The sequence below is a fragment of the Bactrocera neohumeralis genome, chromosome 3 (genome assembly GCF_024586455.1).
Source record: "Bactrocera neohumeralis isolate Rockhampton chromosome 3, APGP_CSIRO_Bneo_wtdbg2-racon-allhic-juicebox.fasta_v2, whole genome shotgun sequence".
Lineage (NCBI taxonomy): Eukaryota > Metazoa > Arthropoda > Insecta > Diptera > Tephritidae > Bactrocera > Bactrocera neohumeralis.
Genome location: NC_065920.1, coordinates 1,705,418 through 1,726,294, shown reverse-complemented (window position 1 = coordinate 1,726,294; position 20,877 = coordinate 1,705,418). Strand labels below are relative to the sequence as shown.

The window sequence follows — 20,877 nt, the reverse complement described above, 5'->3', positions numbered from 1 at the left end:
GACAATGTTCACAGAAAAGACCTTAGCAAATAGAAAAAACAACAAAATGACGAATTTATCATGGTTGCTTTACGCGCGCGCAAAAGAGATGGCTACAGTTCATCTCTGCCCCCTATTTGAGCCCATGTAGTGTTCACAAGCGGCAGGCGACATTTTGGAATCAACTTTGGGCGTTTATAGACGGTGCAACAACAAAGTGGAGAGCCACTATTCGAGTCATACAAGTAATGCTATCTCTTTCTGACTTAAGTGGTGAGAGTTTGAATAAAAACCTGCAGTCCCAGCAGTGTATGATAGAGAAAATCCAATTGGAAGACAACTATCTCGTTCATATCAGAAGGAAATATCTCCAACTATGTACTCTCTCGATACCAACTAAACCAAGTTAGCTCTTTCTCGCACATTTGCTTAGCGGATCTCTGTGAATTCCTATAATATTGAATAACTTCGGTGTGTTTATTCAATTAGCTAGCACATGAGTTCAAAACGTGTAACCTCTCCTACAGTACTCACTGAGAGACCATGTTCTAGCCTATTTAAACGAATATGCGGACGTAAGTTGCTGTGCAATTGCAGGAGCTTGCTCCATTATGAAGTCTATGCGAAAATTTTGCCTCTCTCAGTTGGCAATCGCATTTCCATTTTGACTTATTTTTGCAGAGAACCATTTCCAAAACGAAAGAGCCCCCCAAACAAGCGGATTGTTGATGTGAGACTGTTTTTTACACTCCTAAGTGGATGAGTGAGGACTTGACTTGATTGCTTTGAGGAAGGTGCCCGCTGTCTTCGACGCAGCAAAAGAATCAAATTGCTCAAGTAGGCGTGTTGTTGTAATTCTGTTATAATTCCGCTTTGCAAGGTGCTCAGCTCCATTGTATCTCTCCCTTCTCTCCGCCTTGTGGCTGCCACCCATCAGCCGGCTTTTCAACTGACCGTTGCTTACTGTCTGCTGCCAAGTTGAGTTTCAAGTGTTGAAAAGATAAATTTCTCCGCTCGTCGGGTTAGATTCTCTACTTTTCGACTCGTTTGTGCCGCTCGCCTTGTGATCTTTTTGCCTTTAGCCGCTACAACATTTCGCTAATATGATTTGTTGTTGGCGCTTTTTGCTATTGTTTTTTGGCTGGCTCGTTGTGAATGGCCGTTTACTCGTCGCTCAGGCAATTGTCGCCTCCATCGATCAGCTGCTGTTGCTGCCGCTACGGCCGCCACCACTTGCTGCCTTTCAGCTTGCCACTCGAGTGCGTTTCGCACAGTCGACCCCAACAACACAGCGCCGCCGTTCGCTCTGTTTCAATTTATACTGCCGACGCTTTCGTCCAGCTCGTCGCTTCGTTGCCAGTGAAACGCTACCGCCTCCGTGGCTATCAGCGCGTCTTAGCTGTTTTTACCAAATCCGCCAAACAACTGTTTGCGGCGCGTTTGCTATGTTGCGCCTAAGCTATGTCGCTTGCCGTTAACTGAGCAGCGCGTACGACTGGGGCGAGCAGGCGCCACCTGACATTTCGCCAACAGCCGCCGTTTGGCATCTTCATTCATTGGTCAGCGTGACAATGGAGCGGTTGTCGTGTTAACGGATTTTCGAGTTGTCGCCGTCGCCACTTTACGCATTGTAAACTCGTACGCGGAGCGTGTTGCACGCGTACGCTAAAATCGAAAAGCGAAATAGTTCGACCAAAGAAATCAAATATGGAACTTAAAGTACTTGCTATTGTTTGTTGAACAAGATGCAAACCGGAAATTACTTGAGTCGCAAATTTGAAATCAGTGTAAGACCAGAACGAAGTTTTTCGGAATTGTGATGACAAATAAAGTTTTGAAATAATAAAAAAAATTCTCAGAAACTATTAACGATTGTAAGAAAGATTTTCACGCTTATAATATCCCCAGTGTCCGTTTGTGTGAAAAGAAAATAATTTTCCAAGTGTTAACATTAAGATAAAATGCTTCTGAGCAACAGCTCCTCTGAAGCCCAGCAACAACAACAAACCGCATCAGCGCCATCGCCGCAAACCCAATTTAGACAGCAAAAGCTGCACGATAATCAACACCACCAGAGTCAACAGGAAAGACGAAATTTCACCAACAATAATAACAACAACTTCTACTACCATAACGAAAAGCATAATCTGAATTATTTGCCCGCTAACGTGACACAACAGGTCCCGACACCAGCGTCAGCATCAACGAAATCCACACCCACCACCGCTGCCGCCGCCGTGGCAGCAGCCGCTGCAGCTGCCACATTGTTGTTAAACCAATCTGGCGTTTTCGCAACAACTGCCGACGCGGCAACTAGAACAGCGACAGCCACCACAAATATCATCAACGGTAATTCCTGTGTCGGCGCCACGGATTTCTCAATCGCTGCGATAATGGCGCGAGGCGCGAACGCCTCGAGCCGCGAACCATCCGAAAGGAGTTTGAGTGAGTAATGAGATGTACTTATCGTTCTTGTATTCTTATCATGCATTTGTTGAGCTGCACATGTGTGCCTCCTTTGTTAGCGATAGTGTATTTCATTTGTTAAAAGTAACAGTAATGTCACAAAATATTTTCTTACTATGAAATGGAGGCCAGGGTGCCTATGTTCCACATAGGAACTTTGATATGTATGTATATATATGTATATTTATTAAGCTTTGTAATATTTTCACAGGAGTTTGGGTAGTCATATAATGAAGCCTCTTTATGAAAAGTTTTATTTACAGTAGTAAAGATTAACTAAAAAGTTCATTGAATATTTTTCAAAACATGGCACTCTAGATATAACAGTCCTTGGACATATGTACATATGGTCTAATAATAATTCCTAGCTTACATTTAGACAACCTAGGAATTTTTGATATTTTTAACTAAGTTCGGCCTTTGTATTAGAAGTTATCGTTTAAAGGATCGTCTGAGCGTGAAATTTTCGAAAAATCGATTTTTTTTGTTCACTCAAATTTTGAAATCGAAGTTCAAATTATTACGGTCGCTACAGCGTTTCTTGTAGAAAGGCAACAGAGTGGAGAACGGAGCGTTTTTCTCAGAGTGGTGTTTTTCAAAATGATTTCCACTCTCAAAGGAAGAGTTTTAAAGGTATCTAGTTTTAATTTGGAGAGAACATTTTTAACGTCATTCTCTATCGCGCTATGGAAGCTTTTTTTTTTTAAATCTTTCTATGAAAAACTGTCGAAAAAATTTGGCATCCGATACTTTTGTTCAAACCGCCTCCATTTTGTCAAAAATCGCGAAAATCAGTGACTTTTCAGAGATTCACACTGAGCCGATCCCTTAAAGGGATCACAGGTTTTCAAATTTCTTGCATTGCATGTAGCAGGGACCGACCTTCTAAACATTTCTTTAATGCTAATAATCTGACAGTTTTTGATGGCTACATCCAGAAATCGTTAGTTTTGTGTTCACAAGGATGAGAAATTAATGCTCCTACACCGATCCTACAAATACGCATCAACAAACATAGCGAAATATCAAAGATCTTGATATTAATTCATACTAAATTAATAAAAAAACAGTCGAATTTCCACATAGCGAACCTCAAGGGGCCAAAAACAGTCTTCGTTATGTAGAGAACTCCTAATTTCGTTATATTTGTTTAGAAAGGTTGTGTTTTATGTTGCAGTTCTATTAAAAGTAATAAAAAAAGTTATTTTTTGCATTTAGTATTCCAAAATATTACTTAAAATCTGACTTCTGGTAAAGGCTTTCATTAGTTTTACGTCGTTTCTTGTTATCTTTTTATGCACATCGGCTCATGAATTAAATTGGAGGTATTACTTGGCATTCAAGGCAGATTTTTTCGTTGATGTTATTTAAATGAAATATTGCATCATTTCTCCAATACATTTTCACTAATGAGACTTCCTAAAAATCTTCTTACAATAACATAAACTTTTTCAGTAACTCCTCAGGGATTTTCCATATACGCTGGAGCTAAGCTACGTATTTAAAATTTTTAATAAAAAACACTTTTTTACCCTTAACGTAAGGGTATATTAAGTTCACCATGAAATTTGTTACACCCAGAAGAAAACGTCGGAGATCCTACATATAAAATATCTTATAAATGCCTTTCCCTTTGCGATCCGAGGTCGATCTGAATTCCTTTTCTCCCAAAGAAGCTTCTTATTTGCCGAAATCGCCGATATCGAATCACTTTTACAAACTGAACGTTCGAAATCAAGTTTTTGTAAGGAATCTTTTGTGTTTCTGGAGGATATTATAGCTTCCTTACAACCGATCTTTGCTTGTTTATTTAGAGCCTAATGCTAATAGCTTTGAATATTATATTTATTTTGCATATTAGGACTACTTCTCCTATGGAAATGTTAGCAAAAGAAGGAGTATGTGCGGCAGGAAAGTCATCTAAGGAATAATAGAAAGTCCAGAAAGAGTTTCATGGGCTGTAGAGCGCAGAGGGGAGATACTTAAAATATGCTTCATTTTTCACAGTGCCAGCGAATAGAAATGTTATCGATATTCACCTTATTCAAAGGCATATAACTATTTGACCTTTTTAGTGTGATTGACTGTTGACATTTACCGTTCTTTAAATTCTATTTTCAATCTCTTTCTTTCATTTTGATTTTAATCGCCTTTTGCTTAGCCTTAACGGCGAATTATTTTATTATCAGATTGAATTGACCTGCACTATACAGGCGTGTTTCATTAACTCAAATCTGCCTATTTGCCCTGCAAACAAAGAGCTTGAGACCAAAGCACAACCACAAACACGCAAAATTATGTGTTTATCAAAAGTGTTAACGGCATGTTAATCTGCATATCATGTCCGGACATAATTTTCTTGTGAGACTGTTATGTTGAAACGAAGTTATTTTGTTCGACCTTCTGTTTTCGTCGGTATTTTGATGTGTATGCAAATATTCACACATTTCGAAATCAGTCAGGCAAATCAAGAAAAGTTTCACGCCCATAAATAACTATAATATATGCAGAAACACTCATAATTATTATTATATCCCAAGTGTTGTTGCGCACATTTCTTTATGCATATTAACAGGAAAACGCCTCGAAATCGCCACAGTAAGGCGCTGCTAGCCAAGAGGCACTCAGCCGCCAGCCGCCAAGCATGGAGACGTACGAGACAGCTGAGACAGCCGACAGCGCATGCAAATAAATGTTTTTCACACTTCAACATCGTTGAAAGGAAGAGGAAGCGCATCATTTTAGGCTTTTCGAAGAAGTCACCGCAATAACTAAATAGTGTGTGTAAAAGCAAAGACATGTGCGAGCGTGTGTTTGTGCGCGTTTGTCAGTTCTTCACTTCATTGTGATATGCAAATTTCAAACAATATTTTTCTCTGCTGCTGTGGGGTGTTGAGATCTGACAGACTCGACCAATAAATCTGCATAAAACTCAAAAATCGCTAAAAATATCTGAATATATTTGAGCTTAATGTATAATTTTATAATCTAACGCGCTTGGGTTAAAATATTAGGGGAGAATAATAATATGAACAAAAGGTTAAATGTCATAATTTATATGGCACTTAGTTGCAACACCCAATAAAATGAAACTATTCCGAAATTTACATTTTTTTCTTTTGGTTATATGAAATTCAAATTTTTACTCCGCTGTTTTTAATTAATTAAGACGCACTACACACACTTCCTTATATATTTATATATGTTATTATTAGTGAAAATTTTTAGCAAGTATTGTTGAGGGATTCAGATTGACATAATATAAAGATTATATATTGGGGTGGATCAGAATTAACGAATATTTTTGACTATAAAAAATGGGTTCTTAGATACCTCTACGAAAATCTCTTCGAGTATGAGCTTTTCTTGTAACAGGAAGGTCCTCCTTACATTTTTTTTTGTTTTTCATATTAAATATCGCGTTTCATAGATTTGATAGGAAATCGCGTATTTTACGAAATGGTCTCTTACGATTTCTCCTTAAACCTAACCGCTTAAATGATATTAACCGTTGAAGTTTGATTATTTTGAGGCAATTTCGTTTTTATGAAGTTTATATCACAATGAAAAAAAATCAATTTAAATTGCAAAACTCACTGTTTCTTAGACTAGTGCAGAAGAAAAATTATAAAAAAAAGAAAGAAATTCATAGTATGTTGAAACCCATCGGAAACGAAAGATAAAATAAACATCAATTTTTCTTTTTTTTCGCATTTTCTTTTCCCTTTCTCAAAACACACTTTTTTAAACTGGCGGACATGATTCCGGTCGAACCACTCTACCGATTTGCTTAATTTTTTTTAAATGTTCACAAAACGCCTGGCTATCGTCCCTATAATTTTTTATAATTTATTGACAATGTTATGATAAAATTTATGTAAAAAAAAACATAGGAAAATATTAAAAAAAACGCTAATTACTTTTTTATTTATCAAAATTTTTCATGATTCTAGTATAGACGATAACCATTCACGTACTTTTTAAGAACAAATTGGGTTTTTGTGTTTCAGATGATCCAAACATGAGAAATCGTGTCCGCCAGTGAAAAAACGCATGTCATTCACCCAGCCATTTCTCCCACAGATGCCATCACGAAATTCCAAAAAAATGTGTTCATACACTCCACGATATACCTCATGATATGTGAAAAAGTTCTTTTCAATACAAATTTCTATGAAAAAAATGTCAAAATTTTTGTATGCAGATTTTTTCACATAACCTCAAAATTTATGTAAAAAATAAAAAAAATTCAGTTTTTGATTTTTATATTGTACAAAAACTTGTTTTCTGTAATGAAATTTGGGGTAAACTTACCTTGTTATGAAGCTAACACACTGTATTTTTTTAAACTCAATTTTGTTTCAATATGAGTAGTTTCCATATCGTTTTTATTTCGCCTGTAAAATTATGAAAAGTGAAGCGAAGAGTAGAATTACGTTATTTTGCATTTTAGATGATATGTACTTGTATTTCTTATTAGTATCTATCTTTCTAAAAAACGCGTTTCCCTTCTATAATAATAAACAGTTTTGGACCGAAGAGAAAAGTTTTCAAAAAAGGGGGAAATACATGATAAGTGAGAAAAATCACTACTGAAACTTGTGTTAACATCTACCGTTTAAAGTGCTAGTTGAAACATTTTATAAGACCCACTTGCCTATTATCTTCAAAACTTAGGTTTTAAGCTCAGAAAGTTTGGTTTTACAATGACATACTTACGGAACTACTAAACTTGATTTGAAATATTTTTAAAACTCTTTAGCTCTTTGAAAAAGCTCTTTTTTTATAAAAATTGTTGAAAGTTAAAATTTTCTTAAAAAACCCATATTCGGCTTATAGAGCACTAAATAAAATAATTTTTTACCAATGCTCATCAAATTTTCGGAAAATCAGTTGTAAAGTAAACTTCGATATGTTGCAAGAGATATAAGCATCGGGAGCTACTTGCTAAAATACATTTTTATTTAATGAGAGGAGCAATAATTTCTTTGTCAAATTAGGCAGAAATCGAAAATTAATTGGAAAACTCGACAAAGTCGATAATTCGTTTTCAGGATTCATTGAAATCCTGATAATTAGTTCAGAATGCAAAAATGCAAGCAAATGCAAATATTTTAATGCTAATGAGTATACAAATGACGGAAATGTGTGAACTTGATTACCCGATAATTGGCGCATCACATTTTCAGTAAAATCAATGTCAACCAGAAAAGCAAAAAATGCAGCGCATTCGACGAATTTCCTAAATTGTTTATATTATTTATAAGCAAAAAAAGGAGTAATAATAATAAATGCAAAATGTGCACAGTGTATGAATATATACGCGTGAATATGTGTGAATGTGGCCGCAAATTGTTTCGGAGCCAATTGGTCAAGTCATTTGCATGAAATAATTTCATAAAACAAATAATTGAATTTCCTATCTGAAATATGCATCTGCGCGGCGCCAATTACGCACTGGGGGCATGCCGCATTCACTCACTCCGAGTACATGCAAAATTCGGTTGCAGTTGCATATTGTTGTTGCTGTCATAACAGACGCCAACTTAATTGTGTCTCATTAGTGGCAGGGAGTGCATTCTGGTTGCAACGCACCAATATCCACAATAACCATTTTCAAATTTACATACACATATACACATTCCTACATCTGTATTTATGTACATCGGTGTGTGCGTAGCCGCCCAAAGAGGCAATTGCGATAACAGAGGGGCCGTTCTGGCTGTCACGTCTGCGTGTAGCTTTTGACAGCCAGCGAATTGTACGCGCTGGAGTCCGAGTGCGGAGCGCCACTGGAGTGTCACGTTGTTGACAGACCTCGCCCCCATAAACCTAATCGAGGTGTCAGCCAGGGATACACTTACACACTTTTTCGCTTGCAGCATTTCGCCAATATTTGCCTTTATAATTTTATAATAATTAGCAGCATTTTACAAAAACCAAAATAAGTTTTTCTTTAATCCTTCTCCAAACATAGGTCCGCTTTCGGTGGAACCCTATCTCGAGCCAGACGATGACGTCGATGTGGATGTTGATGTGGTCGATTGTAGCGACTCCGAGTCGCCGTCGGGGCGCGCAATGCGTGCCCATCACCGCCATCAGTTGCAGCAACAGCACCTGCCACAGGCGCACCACAAACTACAACGGCATACGCACCACAGTCAGCATAGCGCCAGTGTTAGTAACGGTGATAGCACCGGTGTACAACAACAACAAACGAGGCGTAGCAGCAGTCGGGGGCGTGCTTCACCGCAGAGCCCCAACAGCTCCACCGCGAACGACGAGGATCGCCTGTCGCCGGAGCCCGCGCAGGTAAAACGCAAAGTCAGCACAACCCACTCCTAAGCCCCCGGAACCATACGCGACTAATTTGCTTTTATTTTGTTGACAGTCTGCACCGAAAATTGTTGGCTCCTGCAACTGTGATGAGCTGCTGCCGGTGCAGTGTCACCTGGAGACGAAGGAACTGTGGGACAAGTTCCACGAATTGGGCACAGAGATGATAATCACCAAAACGGGGAGGTGAGTCCGAATTGAATTATCAAAGTAAAGCATTGTGTGTTTTCCTCTAAGTTCTAGTAGCGGCTTGGAAATGTAAAAACTGCATTTTAAGTGCTTTGGTACAATTATGCAACATAGAAGTGTTAATCTTGAAAATATCGAGAACTTAGTTGCGCATGCATGGTTAGCCAAAAGGATGCTTTCAGCTTCTTAGCTTTAGGTATAACAGTACTCTTTTGGAATTTTGAATTTTCTCCTCAAAAATTTTAGAAAAAAGCACAATTTAGAAGTCCAATTTAATCCTTGATTTTCCAAAAATCAGACTCTCACCTAAACAGCAAAATTTTTCCAAAAAATAACAACAATAACAAAATTTTGACCAGGGGCGGATCTAGAGCAGAATTTCGGGGTGGGTGGGGAACTATATAATTTTGTACTTGGAACTCAAAGTCCTTTTCTTTGCGGTGTGTCTATGATGAAAATATTGCATAACTTTTAACTACTCTCCGTTGTGCCCCCTCCGTGGATCCGCGCCTGATTTTGACGCACGTTCATGTTGCATGTTGCAAACACAGTCATGTATTATAGTACACGAGTACTTTCGTATTTGTGTCATGTGGTTGTTGTGTATGTGTTTTTGTTGTTGTCGTTGTTAGTTCCGTTTTCGCAAATATCCTTTGCTCTTTAATTACGAACAGGACGCCGACAATGCGCACACATTTTGCCTACCAGAACCTCGCACACATACAGACGCCTAGCCGTTTATGGTCTGAAGCAAAGTTGACTTGCTGTCACATCGCTCAGCGGGTCACTCATTAGCTGCTTGCTTCGTTCCCACTCGGCAAATTGTAGCCCTTTGTTCTTGGCCAAAATGTGGGTGCACTTTCGTCACACATGCCAAGCGTAAACGCCTGGCCGTCCGCCCGCCCGGCCTCGTAACGGCGGCACTCAGCTTGTTACACGAGCCGTCCGTCGGCGTTTCGCCTACCACACTTTGAAGATATGAATCGATGTCAGCACTTCGTTTGTCATTATTTCAGAGCGTATTTGTTTTTGCACTCATTCTAATGTGGAATTGCAACGCGACTTGCATGCGTGGGCGTGGCAACGTGGCAAACATATGCAAGGCAAATACACTTTATTAGTTATTCCACAAAGTATATATTATGGATATTTTCTGAAATGCAAATTTTTGCTTCTAAAAATTAGTTGAGTAATAAAACTGGCTTCCAAAGACAAGGAATTTCTGCATTCGGTTTGAATAATATTCATTGATAAATGTTTAATTCGAACAAAAGACACAAAAAACGCTAATTTCGGTTGCACCGAAGCTTTAATACCCCTCATAATTACAGAAGATTCCAAAAATTACAAGCACTTGGTTCCAATTCTTCAGTTTTATGCTGCCTATATGCTATAGTAGTCCGAACTGAACCATTTTATGGAGATTGTAGTACCACCTTAGATAATAATCCAATCGAAATTTTAAAGATATCTCTTATAATGAAGATGTTTTCCATTCAAGCATACAAGTTATATACTATAATGGTCCGACTTCATTTCGGACAAATGAGCCGTTTCTTGGGAAGAAAACGAAGTGTGCAAAATTTCAGATCGATGTCTCCAAAACTTAGGGACTAGTACGCGTATATACAGGCAGATGGACGAACAAGTGGGCGTACGGAGAGACAGATGGACATGGCTGAATCGACTCAGATGGTCATACTGATGTTTTATGTATATATTTTATCGGATATCCGACGTTTCCGTCTAAAAGTTACAAACTTTAAACAGCCTGTTCAGGGTATAATCTGCTATAACCCTACTGTAACTCATAATTCCTTTATTTACGCCCATCGATTGTACCAATTATTTTTTCCGTCCAAAGATTGAAAAGGAAACACTACAAAGGCGCCACTACATGCAACTTATCGTCAGCAGTTAGCTATTTTACGGCTTGTTGCCGTCACATAATGGCAATGTAATGCTTTCTATGACTCCTTGACATGCAAATGCGCATGCGTAATGAAAATTGCTCAAAACCGACGGTGGAGAAATATGCATTTGATGCATAAAGTACGCAAATGCAATTATTCTGTTCATACATAGTATACTAACTGGAGGTGTGTGAATATCGATCACTCTTCGGGAGATATTGGAAAATCGCCGAGCGAATATCTGCCATGAAAATTCCGGCGATCCTTTAACTCTTGCAGACCTGTACGACCTGAATATTATACCTAAACCCCAAAACTTCGTGTAGACATACCTCCAAATTTCTCGATCTTTCAGGTCCTATACGAGAAATATTAAATTCGATACCCGAAAAGGATTTTTGGAAATTAGAACTGTTATATATAAAAATCTCTAGCAAAAAATATAGTGATTTATGCGCTCAATCACACGAATGCTTGAAGAAGTCGTGCTCGGGCTCTTTGTCACTGCTTTATGCCGCAAAACGCAGAGTAACTTGGTTGTGGTAAGCAGCGGCATAACACGTGGTCAGCTGTGTTTTTGTTACGCAGTCAGTGGTCGCAGCGGTGCTACCGACAGCCAGCTCGCTCACGTTGGTGAATGCAACAGTAGCAAAAGTGGTCGCAGCGGTTGCACAGCCGTGTGTTTCGAGCTATTGTTAGGCGCGTTAGTTATACTTTAAGTGCCTCTTTGCAGCTATGCCACACATACACAGCACTACTTACACTACTATATTCAAATACACATGCAGCATGTCAAGCTGTGTAAATATGTGTGTGTGTGTGTTGGTATAGAAGGTGCCAAAATGTTTGCCAACACTCGATTTTACACGCTCCGAGCGAGCGAGCAAGACAGTAGCGGCAGCCACTCGGCTCCACATGCCACTTCTGAGAAATTGAAAACAAATTGAAAAATTGAATTTCACCAAATTGGCATTTCGTCTAATTGCCATGGCAGTTGTTGCGTTGAAAATTGTGATTTGCACGCCACACCTCGCCGCATTCAATAAAAATCCACTTTTACAGCACTTTTGATTGAGGAAAAGTCGGCAAAACTCGAAAATGAACACGCTTATCAGCAGCTTGCGTTGGCGTTGTAATGGCGTGCGAATAATGCGAAAGGCATTCACAGAAAATACTTACACTCGCATACATACACATGTGGGTGTGTTGCCCGCCATTCGCCCCTCAAGCACTTCGGCTTTTTACCGCTTTATGCTTTACTATTTTACGAATTTGTTGATATTCACTAGTTTTTCGCGCCATAAAACGTACCATAAAATCGACACTTGCCACTTCCCGCCCACTGAATGTGTGATATGTGGCGCGGTGCCGGATTTAGACTTTCACACTCGCACGGCGAAAATAGAACCACGAACGTACGTGTGCAAATGCTGGCTTTTATGTAAGAAAAAATAGTAAGTAAGTAGCAAGTCCTGCACTGAAATAAGTGTAAGTACGTTTGTATGTGAGGTTGGAGCAGCTGAACACGCTGCCAACCGTCCATAAAATGTAAATGGTGAAGACTATGTATGATTTACGGTTTTCCGTTACGATTTCCCTACGCACACGCATGCCGGCAGCAGTGTGTCGCCTCCCCGGCTCTGTCGCCATTTATCCCAAGCGTTCCCCTTTCATCAGTTTATTTTTCACTTACGTTTTACGACGTTCGTGCGGCAGGGCGACGAGAAAGCAATCGTCATGTGAATTTACGTATTCAAATTTCCACCTTTCATAACCCTTCAACCCTTCAAATTTCCCTGATAGCCGTAATACCTTGCCATGCGCTTTGTCATTTTCCTTTGCACTTGGTCTACAGTGCGAAGACTTCGGTCATAAACCATGGCTGGAGTAGTAAATCGGCATAAGAGATGAGTATGAAAGATTGCTAGGAAAAATTCAGAAGCCGAAATGCCTTTGTTCAGGTAGCGGTTAGTAAATGTATCGATTCTCTAGCACGATCTTATGCAAAATCGTTGATTAACTTCGAAGAACCTGTGATGAATAAATATTCCGAATCAACGACGTAATATTTGGGTCACACAAGCTCAAAAAACCTCACTAAGTTAAGTAAGGTTAGCGGTCGATTCTAGCAAAGATTTCACTTGCTGCTGCTTAGAACGCCGTTCCGTAACCTCAAAAGTCCTCACTGGGTTAGGTAAGGATAGCAGTCGATCCTAACAAAGATCTCACTTGGACTGCATAGAACGACCTTCCGTAAACTCAAAAGTCCTCACTAGGTTAGGTAAGGACAAGAGGTCGATCCTAACAAAGATCTCACTTGGACAGCTTAGAACGCCGCTCCGTTATGGTACCCAAAAATACCTATACCTCAGTCATAAGACTGAGACTACAGATTGACAAAACGCTTTGAGTCTATAACAATCTCACTGCTCCAATTTTTTTCCAAGATCACCATTGAAACCATATTCCACATAAGCAACCATGGCGTTAATTAAATTGGTAGTAAGATGTTTATCCAAAATGACATTTACTTAACAAACAACGGTTAACAATAGATTATAACGAAAGAGTTTGCTTGCACATTGAGCTGTTTCTCAAGTTCATAAAACAGGCGCATTCAAAAACTGGGGTACAAATGAATAATTTCCGAATGCACTCGCAGGCAACCGACAGCGTCTTAATAAAAGAATTTTGGTAAGAAATTTCTTGAAATGTTAATGCTTTCATCGTGTTCTGTCGCCAGATATGTTCGCTTTTGGGAAATTCGTCGAGCTTCAACAAAACTCGCAAAACTTCGCTGCGCTTGCAACACGCACCGCTCACTTTTTAGCCACTTCTGCTGTGTTTCGCGTTGGCTTTTCCCAGCGCTGACTAGTTGGCTTGCTTGTCAAGGCCTTATAACTCAACACGATATTTTTTCGTGAAGTGTTTTTGACATTTCAAAAATTATGTACCGAAATGAGTTATGCGATTGTGCACGAAACGCGGCGCAGCGCCTCGCATTGTTGGAGTTCATTAGCGGTGGACATATAATATAATGTATGTATGTGCGCGGCTGTGTGGCTGTGTGTAGGCAGCGGATTTGCTGTTGTTGTTGTTGTCGTTAAAGATATGAGCGCTGCGATAAGCGTTCGCAGGTTTGCGCTGCTGCTTGAGAGCACTTTTTTCTTACGATTCTGTTATATTTTAATAAATGTGCACTACAATAGTGCTAATTGTAGCATGCCGCATGCGGTCTACCGCGTCGTGCCACCTCAGTTGCCGCGCTGAAAGGGAAACAAATTCTTACACAAACGCGCTCGGCCCGGCCGTCGCGAACCGCAGTGCTTGGCGGTGCTTGTTGACTGTTGCCTATCGGTGCGTGTGGCAGATGGTTTTTTTTTTTTTTTTTTTCTCTCTCTCTCTCTCTCTCTCTCTCTCTCTCTCTCTCTCTCTCTCTCTCTCTGATGGCTGTGGGTGGACATCATAAATTCATGCTACAAGTGACATAGAAAATAAACAACCGAGGCTTTTAATTATTCCGTAAAGCGAATGAGGTTGTTCAACACGCCTTTATTTGTTATTTTCGCTGATGATTCGCAATGACATCAATTATCACGCGGCCACCATAAATACACTTTGCTATTTGCTTTATTATTTTTATTGATTTCGCTGGCATTTGCACCTTGTTGGCTGCGCTTCCTTATTTATTTTACTAGAAAGCAGTAAACGAAATATGTTCACCCTCCCCTCCGCTCATTCACAGTTATAAAAGCGGAATTTTCGCATAATATTAATCATCCTTTATTGCTCATCTCCTCTTCTAAGCGCACAGACTGGTGGGAATCCCGAAATTCTCGAGGTCAGCTCTCGCGGTTGTTACGCTCGGCCTTTTCATTATCAACACCTCGGCTCCGGCGCTCGTTAATCCATCGCCGACAAATGCAATAAAACTAAATATGCAAATTTTCCCGCTTTTTATGACAACTCAACACATAAATTTAAATTTTCTGCAGCTTTGCCGCTGTCGCCCGACCCCTCGCCGCCAAGTCTACTGTCGTGCGCTTACGAAAATGCTCCTAGGCTTCAAGTTCCTGCAATATGTCTTCGCGTGTGTGTGTGTGTGTTGGCGCGTCTGCGACTTTGAGGCATATCTGCTGTTGCAACCTGCACCATGCCACACTTAACATGCACAGACAATAAATGCGCCTCTAATGCCGCGCTTACGGTCCGATTGCTTAGCGGTCACACGCGATCCTTATCGCTGGACTCGATAAGAGGTGTGCGCATTGCTGTTTATTACCTCGCCAACAACAATAACACTGGCAGCGCAGATAGCAGAAACATGCCTTTGAACATTTGCTGCCTTTATTATTATTTTATTAATTTCATAATTCTTACCGAAAACCCAAAAACAACATCGAGATGTGCTGCATATGCAACATATATACATATGTATGTACATATGTATATACATATACATATATGAAAGTTCTATATACTCTTTGACCAACATGCAGGAAAGGTCCCCTGCATTCACGAACGCGGTCAGTTGCAGACGATTCGCTTCGTTCTCGTTTTATCGCTATTTATTACTTGTATGTTGTTCTTGTACCGCTCCCCCCGCCAGGTCAACTCAATACGGTCAAAAGTACAATTTTATTGCGTGTTCTCTGTCCGCTATCCGTTACACTGCGCTTTGTCTGCTGCTTAGCTCAGGTAGGATCATTCTGCTCGACACCACATTCCTTCTTTGTCTGCCTTCTTGCCTCTTTTAAAAAAGCGAATCATCGACGGCGGTGTTTGTTGTTGCTGTTGCGATGATAAATGTCCTTTGAATTAGTTCAGCTGCCGTTTGACGCCGTCGAATGAATTCTTCACAATGAAATATTAATTAAGCTATGAAAATTAGTATTTTTTGTAGCAATTTCACTTTCCTCCAAGTCTTCGCCCAGCAATGTTTGTATGTATGTATGTGTAAGCATGCGTATTCCTTTATATGAGCGTTGTGTTGGCGGCACTTCTGGTTTTTGAGGATCTGAGCGCATTAAATTTTTATTAGCCCTTGATATGTCCGTCTGATATGCTAATTTGTGACAAATGTTGCAAGCCTAATTGTTTCGCATTGTTTTGGGCAAATTGCGGTCAATAGGGTTCAGTGTGAGTGACTTAATCTTTAGTGTTGAATTCACTTAAAACTAATATAACTTTTAAAAATCTACTGTTCGCTTTTAAAGAAAATTATTGAAATAAAGAAAGAAATTCACACTCTTCTCTTAGAGACACCACCGAAAGGAACCAGCATTTTCATGAATGCAACGTTTAAGCTCTCTGTAATCATACTTGCTTGGCTTTCACATAATTGACTAATATTCCAACACTAACTGGGCTCCGCGACGGCCTCATTCGCCTACCTAATTTCTGCCTCCCACTGTTTTATTGGCCAATCAGTTATGATTTACTTAACAACTTGCCACAACGTCAACTTTATCGGCACATTTTGCATGTTCACAGCTTATTAGCCGCATATACAAAACGACTCCATTAAAATTATGGCATTTCGGCAACTTCACATTAAGTAGCACATACATACGTACATATGTAAACACTCATTTACATTACTTCTTAATTTTCTACGAATTTCCATTATACTAACTACAAAAGCTAAGTACGCTTTCTATGCCATACTAATCGGCTACTTAGTAGGATAATGAACTGTTTTCAGCGGGCGTGAGGCTTGTGAACACCGAAAGAGTGGCTCCAAACGTTCGAAAATCTGTGAAAAATCTATCTAAAGGACCTACTCATTTACGGATTTCCAAGTTGAGTGAAATTAAATTGGAAATCATATCTTCAATCTTAAAGCAGTTCGATATGGAAGTTTCGGGCATTTTTTTGAATTAAAACAGAATTAAGCACAAACAAAAATGATCCGAGAGTATCGCACATACATATATGTACATATATTTTATACGTTGTACTCGTATATCCATATTTTAAAGTTCTGAAACTCAAATTATCGCTTTCGTTTTATTTCTTTTCACCACAGACGCATGTTCCCCACCGTGCGCGTTAGCTTTTCAGGACCACTGCGACAGATACAACCACCCGACCGTTATGCTGTCGTGTTGGATGTCGTGCCGATGGATTCACGACGCTATCGATATGCTTATCACCGCTCATCGTGGCTGGTCGCGGGCAAAGCGGATCCACCGCCGCCAGCGCGGCTTTATCCACATCCCGATTGTCCCATAAGCGTGGAGGCGCTGAGAAAGCAGGTGGTCTCCTTCGAGAAAGTGAAGCTGACAAATAATGAAATGGACAAAAATGGGCAGGTTAGTCAATTTAAATTGTGTAAAAGCAAGAGATTTATAAAATTCAGAGAAAAGACTCGCACTAGTGCCCAACTCAGCCACAGCAAACGCACTAAAAACTCAAATAAATCTAAAGTTTTTTCATTTGTGTTTCTGCTTCTTCCAAACCATTTTACAGATCGTACTGAACTCCATGCACCGTTATCAGCCGCGCATACATCTAGTGCGGCTCGCTCATGGACAGAATATACCCACCAACCCGAAGGACCTGCAGGAGCTGGACCACAAAACTTTCGTTTTTCCAGAGACGGTATTCACGGCGGTTACGGCTTACCAAAATCAATTAATCACAAAGTTGAAAATCGATTCAAACCCCTTCGCAAAAGGATTTCGTGACTCCTCGCGTCTGACAGACTTTGATCGGTAGGTAACACACACACATACACCCACTTGCAAGTTATAAGCTTAACGCAGCACAGGCAGTGCTTTTTATAAACTTTCGAGTTTGCAATTGACTATTCATCAGCTATCGCTCCATACCGAAATTCTCGTTGCCATTGGCTATTTAGGGTCCACACACATCACTCTCCGCTTTCTTCGCATGTCTGCTCGAACATTCGGTAGTGAAAATGATTAATTGCATTCGACGCTTGTCAAAACACGTTCACATTCTTGTCTCACCTCAGCCACTCTGCCAAAGGCAAGGCTAGCGAGACAAAGAGCCACAAAAAGCCACAAAAGCCAATTTAGCAATAAATAAATTTTCAGCAACAATTACGCAGATCACTTGCATCGCATGTTGCGTGCGGAGCCCTCGCTGCCGACCGCCTCGCCACAGCTTTCATGCGGCATGCGTGTGACGGCGAATGAAGTGTTAAGAAATATCTCGCATATCATAAAAGCTGAAAAGTGTTTGGCCCGAAAATTTGCCAAATTCGGATATGAAAAAATTGAGAGATAATAAAGTTCGGAATGCTTGCGGTGTGGCAAGCAGCAAAAAGTCGGTAGGAATTTCGAAAGGCAAGCCGTGTTGCAAGTGGCAGGAGAGATTTTTTATTACTCGACACTTTCGTCGCAAGAGCAGGGCACAGCACACAAATGCCGACAGTGTTCGGCTTTGGCAAATTAGCAACAGCAGCAATAAAGCAGCGTAAACGCTTCGCACAGTAGTATGCTCCTACATACTTATATGCGGTACACGCAGGCGAGTACAACAACACAATTAAGCGGCGGCCGTCAGCATTTTAGGTTGGCCGAGAAAATTATAGGTCGGCGCATTTAACTTTGAAGCGCAGTCGTACGTGCAACACGAACATGATCAACTAACGAAACGCTGCTAATAACGAACAATGTTGTTTCTACAACAACACAAACTACAAAAACAACGCATTAAATGCTTTTGTTGCACTGAATGTGTTACCACTTTTTATTGGCGTTATTTTCATTCATCATCTAAGCCGTGTACCAACTCCCTTCGTTGTAGTACATGTTATTTGCGTTATCCGAATGATAATTGCAATCGCAAATGTGACGATAACACTGATCACATAGTACATATAGACACTTGTACACTCAGCGCAACATGGCTCGAAGCGGTATTTAGCGCTGTGTTACAGAAATCAGCCTTTGGCAATGCAATGAGTTACACTTACCTCACGCCAAATAGTTTTGAATTTGTTTCAACATTTGTTTAAAAGAATTTTTCATTTCAAAAATCTTTAAGAACTTATTGAAATTAATGCTAAGCTTTCTCCCAACATTGTTTAAATGCAAATCTCTTACCCACAGCGACCCCATGGACTCCTTTTTGCTCGAGCAGCATCTGCGCTCGCCGCTGCGTTTCTTTCCCGACCCGTTAATGGCGCAGCTATCGCCGCAAGAGGCCGACGCCGCGTCGCTGGCATTTCTGGAGAAGGCGCGCCAGCATCTGCAAATGTTTGGCCGCTCGCCGTACACGGAGATGCTCTTGCCGCAACTGTACCAGCGCCCGCCTGTGCTGAACGCCTTCAACATTGGCATGTGGCAGCAGCAGTGGCCACAGCTGACCGCCGGCTTCATAGCGAGCGCCAATCAACAGGCCGTCGCTGCACAAGCCGCCGCCGCCGCTGCAGCAGCGGCCAATGCATGCCGCACGCCACCACCACCCCCGCCATCGTCAATCATGGTTGGAATAGCACCGCCGCCCCCGGCCACTACACCCTCTTCGTCCGGTTCGGCCTCGCCGGATATGCGTATAAGGCACTTTCAGCGCTACAGCCCGTATCAGGTGCCGCATCCGCAGCAACAACAGCAACAAGTGCCGCAGCAGCAGCCGCCAATAACGCGCTCGCCTCCACTATGAGGAGAGGCCTGAAGCGAGCGGGGATTCAATTGTGCAATCTGATATTTTGCTTTTAATTTCATCGGACATTGATATGCTATTTGGCGTTGCCAGCTGTGTGCGCGCATGAAAAAAGGAAAGGAAACGGTTATTGTTTCGCTTGGCGTGAATTGTAGAATATTTGGATGTGCGTTTGCAGTATTAAAATTATTAAAATTAGGCAATTGCGATAATGATTATGTAAGGCAATGTAAAAATGCTAATTCAAATGAAAACTGTTTAATTTATTGTATTTGTAAAAACGCTACTTTATTTATATATGTTCCTAATCAATTTGTATGTATGTATGTAGTTCATAATGAAAAATATTTAGAAATATCTAATAAATGTATAAATATATATAAAAATATGTCTAGCATCGTAAAACTAAAACAATAATAAATTAATGAGCTTTCAAAAATTATGAAAAACTATGCAATTAAGTAAGGCACAGAGTTGGGGCAAATTATATAAACATGTGTGTGTATTTAAAAATCATCATTTTCGAAAGTGGCGGTACTAATTTTGGTATTTCTGTTGTTTTGTAGAATATCTCAATCAAATTATTGCAGAAATAACCTCAACAAATCAAGCATTGAGTAAAAGTTAACTGAACCACTGTGCCTTCCGCAGGGCTCTTTAAGCATCTTTTGGATTTTTTTAATCTTCTACATCTTCCCTGCAAACTATCGTTTTTCATCCTCGTTTCCCTAACGCGCTTAACGGTCTAACAAAAACAAACCTTTAACGGCATATAATCTACTGCTTCTATGAAGTTAATAGCTATAGCGCCAGCTAGATCTCTTGCCTTATAAGTATTTATATTGGGTAGTCGAAAACCTCGAAGACCTCGCTCTGGTCGACCTATCGTTGAAAATGTCGATGAAATTATGGAAAAGATTGACTAGGACCGTCACATAAGCAGCCATGACATCGCTAAGAACTTAACATTCATCATCAAACGGTTTTGAAACATTTAAAAAAGGCTGGCTACAAAAAGAAGCTCGATGTTTGGGTACCACATGAATTGTCGATGAAAAATTTAATGGACCGAATTAGCATCTGCGATTCTTTGGTAACAGGAGACAAAAAGTGAAACAAATACGACAATAATGAGCGAAAAAGATCATAGTCCAAGCGTAGTAAAGCTCAACAAACGGTCGCAAAGCCAGGATTGACGCGTAGAAAGGTTATGCTGAGTGCTCCAGCCTGGTCGAACGATTGAGTCTACATTTTATTGTGAACAACTGATGAGATTGAATCTAGCAATCGAAAAAAAACAGCCAAAACTGATCAACAGAAAGTTCTTCGTCTTCCATCAGGATAACGCTAGACCACACAC

The 20,877-nt window shown here is 40.2% G+C and overlaps 1 protein-coding gene across 2 annotated transcripts; it reads left to right on the top strand.

Annotated features, from left to right (window-relative positions):
* The first annotated feature begins 526 nt into the window (after nt 1-526).
* LOC126752823 (T-box protein H15-like) lies at nt 527-19,908 on the top strand. Of its 2 annotated transcripts, none has more exons than XM_050463813.1 (6): nt 527-2,424; nt 8,423-8,757; nt 8,837-8,967; nt 16,912-17,197; nt 17,355-17,599; nt 18,965-19,908. In XM_050463813.1, exons 1-6 carry the CDS (start codon nt 1,941-1,943, stop codon nt 19,515-19,517), a joined length of 2,034 nt encoding a protein of 677 aa, XP_050319770.1. In that variant the 5' UTR covers nt 527-1,940; the 3' UTR covers nt 19,518-19,908. The 2 variants fall into 2 exon arrangements, with proteins under 2 accessions (XP_050319770.1, XP_050319769.1); XM_050463812.1 differs by having other exon boundaries at nt 8,423-8,769.
* The last annotated feature ends 969 nt before the right edge of the window (nt 19,909-20,877 follow it).

Bases quoted from the DNA above. Each gene is read 5' to 3' on its own strand.
- LOC126752823 (XM_050463812.1), top strand. From the start codon at position 1,941: ATGCTTCTGAGCAACAGCTCCTCTGAAGCCCAGCAACAACAACAAACC. The intron at 2,425-8,422 runs GTGAGTAATGAG...CTCCAAACATAG, and splicing joins ACCATCCGAAAGGAGTTTGA to GTCCGCTTTCGGTGGAACCC. The intron at 8,968-16,911 runs GTGAGTCCGAAT...TTTTCACCACAG, and splicing joins ATAATCACCAAAACGGGGAG to ACGCATGTTCCCCACCGTGC.